The following is a 7,500-nucleotide window of genomic DNA, read 5'->3' on the forward strand; positions in this document are numbered from 1 at the left end:
AATGATCTAATCGAAACAAGAACAGATGGAAAAATGCATGCAGATATATATACAGTGTTTATTTGTATTTTATTGCATTTTTACTATTTTTTGTTTATTCACCCACAAAATGATGGGCACTTCATGTTGTGGATGAATGCAAATGTGTGTTTACTTCTTTTTTCTTTTGTGTAAGTACTGTATGTACGTATGTTTCTGTTTAGTCACGTGCAAAATGAAAGCCAGTTCACTGTGTATATGAATCCATATGTGTATTTAGTTATTATATAGGTTAATTGTTTTTTATTTTGTTTTGTTTTGTTTATTCACCAGCAAAATGATAAGCAGTTAACAGTGTGGATGAATTGTGTACAGTACAGTGTGGATACTGTTGTGTGATTTGTTTCTTTGTTTGTTTGTGATTATTCATTCGCAAAATGATGGGCAGTTCACGGTGGGGATGAACACATATGTGTGTGTTTGTGTATTTATTTATTTGTTTATTTGTTTGTTTGTTTGTCTTGCCAGCAAAACGACGGGCAGTTCACGGTGATCCAGCTGGTGGGCATGCTGCGTGGCATCGCGTCGGGCATGAAGTACCTGGCCGACATGAACTACGTGCACCGCGACCTGGCCGCGCGCAACATCCTGGTCAACAGCAACCTGGTCTGCAAGGTCTCCGACTTCGGCCTGTCCCGCTTCCTGGAGGACGACACGTCCGACCCCACCTACACCAGCGCCCTGGTGAGTCCAGGGTTACATACGCAAACAGACATCCAGGCAGGCCCGCCGACAGGGGGGACAAAGGGGTATGTTGTCCCGGGCCTGGGGGCATAAGGGGGCCCAGAATTGGGTCCACATTACATTGTATGTATTGGGTGGTGGGCCCTTTCAGACGACTTTGTCCTGGGCCCAGCAAAAGCTGTCAGCGGCCCTGCATGCAGGCATACATGTGCGTACGCATACATACACACACCTCACCTCACTTCTCCTTTCGGCCCGGTCTGAATAACTTGCCTGGTGGATGTGTCCATAGTCATACAGATAAGTCTACATAGACACATACACAGGCATAGACACATTGCATTACACATACACGCATAAACACATAGGCCTACATATAAACATACACACATGGGCGAGGATGCACGCACGCGCACACACACACACACACACACACACACACACACACACACACACACACACACACACACACACACACACACACACACACACACACACACACACACACACACACACACACACACACACACACACACACAACCATGAAAATACCCATATACACGCACATGCATAAACATGCGCATGCACAAACATACACATGCCATTACACACACACGCGCGCGCGCGTATGCACATACACAAACACTGCTTTATGGTTTGAATATACGGTATGCAATCTATCGCAAGGTCCTTTTAGCTGTCAGTCTAATGCAGGCGAGGGAATGACTGAAGCATGACCTTGATGTGGCCACACATCTTACATACCAACAAGGTCAGTAGGGAGAGAGGCTGGGGCAACGCTAACTCAATCAGCTAAATCAGATTTCTCTTATTTAGCATACTGACGGGTGTGTTTGGACAACTGCTTGACCAATTTCCAGCTGCCAATAAAACCGCAGCATGTGCGATTTAGAGCAACTACTACGCATTGTATTGTATTGTATTGGGTTGTATTGTACTACAAAATTAACCAAAACCTAAAAACTACAGTATAAAACCTTTTTTTTTTCTTTTTTGGGGCTTTTTGCCTTCATTATGACGAGAGATGGAGAGGTGGACAGGAAATGGTTGACAGAGAGATGGGGTAGGGTCGGCAAAGGACCTTGGGATGGAATCAACCTTGGGTCCCTAGTGTATAACAGTATGGTGCCTTAGCCCTTTGCACCATGGCCCAGGCCATACAGTATAGAAACTTAACATGCAGTAGCAACGTGTAGATTATTAATATAGCCTATACTTGCAACATGAGGCAAACAGTTTAGATCACCAATATATACTTGAAATGTGAAGCAAACAGTGTAGTAGGCCTATATTGCTAATATACTTACAACGTGAGGCAAACAGTGTACATAACTAATCATAAAAAAGGAGTGTGCAGAGGGGATTACCCTCCACTACACCGCTGATTGTCAGTGTTGAAGTACTGTATGCTCTTGTGCACGGCTCTCTCTATTCTTTTTGTGTTGCCCTTGCTGTTTGCCTGCCCTGGGCTTGATTGGTTCTCTCCAGTGGTGCTTCTGCTCCTCTCTCCATCTCTCAGTACCCCGAGCGACTCATTTTACTGTCTCCACCTCCTTCTTATTAAGCTGAGTGCCCCCATTTTCTCTCTCTCTCTCTCTCTCTGCCACTCTCTGTTCTTCACTTCTATACTTCTATCTTGCTCTCGACCTCTCCATCTTTCGCTCTCATTTTCTTTGTCAATCTTACTCTCTCACTCTCTGTGTGAGATTCTTCATTGTTTACTTCTATCTTGCAATCACTTGCTCATTCTCTCTGTCTCTGTCTCTGTCTGTATCTCTCTCTCTCTCTCTCTCTCTCTGTATCTCTCTCTCTCTCTCTCTCTCTCTCTCTCTCTCTCTCTCTCTCTCTCTCTCTCTCTCTCTCTCCCCCCACTCTCTTCCTGCCCCTATTCTCTTCTTTTCTTTGATCATCTCTCCAATCCCTTGGCCTCTCGAAAGGTTGTCTTAAATCATGGCCAAAGAGTGAATGTCACAGTTCCCGTAGCCCTTGTGCTTCTTTTTCATTTACTTTGAAGAGGATATTGCTCTCCTAAATGTCATGCTTGTTTCCTTTCTCTCTCTGTGTGTGTGTGTGTGTGTGTGTGTGTGTGTGTGTGTGTGTGTGTGTGTGTGTGTGTGTGTGTGTGTGTGTGTGTGTGTGTGTGTGTGTGTGTGTGTGTGTGTGTGTGTGTGTGTGTGTGTGTGTGTGTGTGTTTGTGTTTGCGTGTGTGCGTGCATGTGTGCGTGTGTGCGTGTGAATGCGCGTGCATGCTTGCGTTTGTGTGTGTGCATGTGTACCTGTGTGCAGGCGTGCGTGGTGTGTGCGTGTGTGTGGGTGTGTGTATGTGTGTCTGTATGCATGAGAGTGTGGTTGTGTGTCTGTACACCTAACAACCATTGTGGGGTACCAGATGTCCACACTAAGGTAGTAACATGGTGAACATGGTTTCTTTTTTCCAGGGGGGTAAGATCCCCATCAGATGGACCGCCCCCGAGGCCATCCAATACAGGAAGTTCACCTCCGCCAGCGACGTGTGGAGCTACGGCATCGTCATGTGGGAAGTGATGTCATACGGAGAGAGGCCCTACTGGGACATGACCAATCAGGACGTATGTACCACAGTCACATGATTTGGGATGGGGGTGGGGTGTAAACAAGAAGAGCGAATGTGGTGGTGATGTGTTGATTGTTGAATGTTCTGGATGGGCTTTTTCGTTAACGATGCTGTGCTCGTTACAAAGATATCCCATGGCCCTTGTCCAGAAATGTATTTCATTGAATGGCTTTTGATGATATTCTACATTTCTATTCAATGTTTGACACAGTTTTGACTCGTAGCCCCTTAACACATGCCGTCACTGAAAATTCTTTGCTACTATAGTACTACACCACTATGACAGTGCATAAGGCCTTTAGTAACACATTAGGACTTGGTCATTGCAGTTCTGGTAACAGCTGAATTGCAATATAACAGAATGTGTGCGATTGAGCATTCCATAATCGGTCTGATGGTTAATCAACATAGTGTCACAGTAACTTACCAGAATGACAGAGTATTTTTTTTTTCATTTATCCTTTATTTAGCCAGGATTGTCCCATTGAGACTAGAGTATCTTCTGCCAGGGAGTCCTGGTGAAAGTAGAGCTGTTTTGTAAATGACTAATTGCAAATAATAACCTTTATATTGATACAATCAATGCCATGTGCACTGTAGTCTTGTTTATTTGGCAGTGCCCCACTTGAAGTTCCTGGCCAGCTTCCTCTACTAGTCATAACGAGCCTACAACATGATGTTAGCCATACACTCATGCACAGGGATGTAGCACGAACACATTGCTATATATGGTGCCATGCCAATCCACATAGTCATTCCAATGTGTGTACCTTGTAATGTACTTATTAATGGACATAAGCTGATGATGTGTAGATTATATAGGCTATCGTCCATTGACTTTACAACTCATTTATTACATTCATTAGATTGCTGATGTGTATTTAAAATATAGTCACATCAGGTAATTATATGTTGATAATGTACTTATATCAGACAATTACATGTTGTACATATATTATATTACAAGTTCAGACTTCTGGTGGCAGTTTGGGAATGAAAAGAAATGACTTCTATTTTTAAAACGAGCAGGCTTGATTAGCTTCAGTGCACATGGCCACGTTCCTGTACACAGTATGAGAAAATTAGCGTTTGACCGTGACGGTATAGCGTCACCACATTCATGCTTCAGCAGCTCGCCGCCCACGTACAGAACATGGATGTCCCGCATGTGTAAGCACACCAGCAGAGAACAGAGCAGAACATAACACGGGTGCATTTCTGGAAAGCAAAATTGCTAACTATGTTAGCTACTTTGTTGGTTGCAATGCAGCTTCCCATTGGCAACGACCGAAGTTGCTAACTGCTAACAACTACGCTTTCCAGAACATAGCAGAAGAGCAGACAGCCCCTCACAAAAACCTGACACGGTGCTTCACTTGGTCCTCACGCTTACTTGACTCTTGCGTGCAAGGACACGCCCAATGACGGGCGTATATGTGTGTGTGTGTGTGTGTGTGTGTGTGTGTGTGTGTGTGTGTGTGTGTGTGTGTGTGTGTGTGTGTGTGTGTGTGTGTGTGTGTGTGTATGTGTGAGAGCAGCCTGATCTCCAAAAATTCCGTGCTCCTGGACACGGATGTTAAGGACACGAAATCCGTGTCCAGGAGCACAGATTTTGCCAAAATTCTGTGCTCCTGGATACGGAACTGTTTTCTGTGCTCCTGGACACGGAATTGTTTTCCGTAATGGGCACACGGAAGTGCTTTCTATAGGCTATTACCACAGTACTGTGTTAACTCTATCATTAAAAAATACATACCAAATGCTAATCCTAAACAAAATAATGCTGTAGCAATTTAAGTTGTGCCCTGACCAAAACATTCCCTAACCTTAACCTGTCATTAAAGACATATTTTTGAGAAATACCTTTTCCAGTTGGTTGCTAGGCTATCAAACTCATATAATGAATGAAAGAAAACTAGCTGTGCCCAGACCAAAACAGTCCCTAACCCTAACCTGTCAGTAAGAAATGTTTTTTTTTTTAGACAAAATATTTGAAATGAGAAAAATCCTGAGAAAACACAAGACTGTGGAAATAGCCAATAGAAAGCACTTCAAACAATTCCGTGTCCAGGAGCACGGAAAACAATTCCGTGTCCAGGGGCACGGAATTTTGGCAAAATCCGTGCTCCTGGACACGGATTTTGTGTCCTTAACATCCGTGTCCAGGAGCACAGAATTTTTGGAGATCATGTTGGTGAGAGAGAGAGAGACAGAGAGAGAGAGAGACAGAGAGAGAGCAAGAGAAAGAGAGAGAGAGAGAGAGAGAGAGAGAGAGAGAGAGAGAGAGAGAGACAGACAGACAGACAGACAGACAGACAGACAGACAGACAGACACAGAGATATAGTGAAAGAAATTATGTGAGATGACAGAAATAGAGACGGTAAGAGAAAATCAGAGCGAGAGAAAGAAAAAGAAAGAGAGAAAACAAGTTTTTGCGTTTGTTTGTGTATGCACACAAGCTTGTGCATGACGTGTGCATTATCCAAGGCAGAGAGGGAGTGAGTGTCGGTGCCAGGGCACTGTAGCCATAGGCAGGGCCGGATTAAGATGGCCCGGGGCCCCTTGGCTACATGTTGCTGTGGGGGCCCCCGGAAAGCAAATTACGTGACAAATTGACATATACGGAGTCATAATTGTGAACAAGGAATTAAGAATGTCTAACCATGTCTAACAAATGTGGAGAGGAGTATCAAATAGATTCACAACTGCATTCAACACGACAGAAGTTGTCACAATTCTGCATTTTTTTCCACTTTTGAACAGTCAGGGGGCCCCCTGGCAGGTGGGGGGCCCTAGGCTGCAGCCATATCTAGCCTGTGCGCTAATCCGGCCCTGTCCATAGGGCTGTGCTGCAATAACACTCGCGTGCTGCTCTGTTCTCCTCTCTTCTGTTCTGTGCTTCTCTATACTCTGCTGTGTTTGATGAATGGGTAGAGAGCTAAGGCGAGGGCCGGGGCGAAGGCGAAGGCCGCTAACGTAAACACGCATGTGAGGTTATCATCCATCTTCATCCACGCAAGACCACACCGTTACTTGCTCAAAAAACAAAAAAAACAGACGTTCTCTTATCAACGCCCCTCATGATTTACTTTGTAGTTTCCCTCCACCACATACTCTCTCACATTTCTCTATCTCTCTCTCTCTCTCTCTCTCTCTCTCTCTCTCTCTCTCTCTCTCTCTCTCTCTCTCTCTCTCTCTCTCTCTCTCTCTCTCTCTCTTTCTCTATCTCTCTCTCTCTCTCTCTCTCACACACACACACACACACTCTGTCTCTGTCTCTCTCTCTCTCTCTCTCTATCTCTCTCTCTCTCTCACACACACACACACACACACACACTCTCTCTCTCTCTCTCTCTCTCTCTCTCTCTCTCTCTCTCTCCTCTCTCTCTCTCTCTCTCTCTTCTCTCTCTCTCTCTCTCTCTCTCTCTCTCTCTCTCTCTCTCTCTCTCTCACTCTCTCTCTTTCTCACACACATACTCTCTCTCACTTTCTTTCACCTTCTCTCTCTCTCTGACTCATTCTCTTGGTCTCTGCCAGTCTTTTTCAGGCCCTCCATCTCTCTCTCACTCGCAATCTTTCTCAATCTTTCTCACCATAAATCCCCATCACTCACGTTAAATCTTTGGCATACTCTTCAGTGTCTCTCACCCTGAATGACCCCTTTCTCTCTCGCGCTCTTTCTGTCTTTCTGTCTCTCTATTTTCTCTCTCAATCTCTCTCTCTCTCTCTCTCTCTCTCTCTCTCTCATTTTCATTCTCTCGTGCTCAAGTTCTCTCTCTCTCTCTCTCTCTCTCTCTCTCTCTCTCTCTCTCTCTCTCTCTCTCTCTCTCTCTCTCTCTGTGTCCCTTGCGCTCTCTCTCTCTCTCTCTCTCTCTCTCTCTGTCCCTTGCTCTCTCTCGTCCTCTCCTCTTGCCCTCTCTGTCCCGTCACACGTCTCTTCGCCTCCTTCACCTCTTCTGAGCTCCACACGTCTCTTCGCCTCCTTCATTCTCTTCTGAGCTCCAGAGTACTCTCGGCGAAGATTTCCGACGGCTTTAATGGATTGATTTTTTGTTCCCCGTCCCCCGTTGGCCGGAGGAAATGGTTGAGCACATCAGTGTTTTTGAAATCCGAAACACGTGCCTCAGAAGCCAAACCATCGACAACGATGTTTGTCTTACAG

General features: G+C 45.1%; 1 protein-coding gene across 2 annotated transcripts in view; it reads left to right on the top strand.

Annotated features, from left to right (window-relative positions):
* Positions 1-7,500, top strand: part of ephb2b (eph receptor B2b) — a 343,815-nt gene that overhangs the window by 310,892 nt on the left and 25,423 nt on the right. For both annotated transcript variants that reach the window (XM_063214832.1, XM_063214833.1), the window contains exons 13-14: positions 508-723; positions 3,183-3,332. In XM_063214832.1, the coding sequence (XP_063070902.1) occupies positions 508-723; positions 3,183-3,332 (366 nt within the window). The remainder of the gene's footprint in view (positions 1-507; positions 724-3,182; positions 3,333-7,500) is intronic.

Source organism: Engraulis encrasicolus, chromosome 14 (assembly GCF_034702125.1).
Source record: "Engraulis encrasicolus isolate BLACKSEA-1 chromosome 14, IST_EnEncr_1.0, whole genome shotgun sequence".
Lineage (NCBI taxonomy): Eukaryota > Metazoa > Chordata > Actinopteri > Clupeiformes > Engraulidae > Engraulis > Engraulis encrasicolus.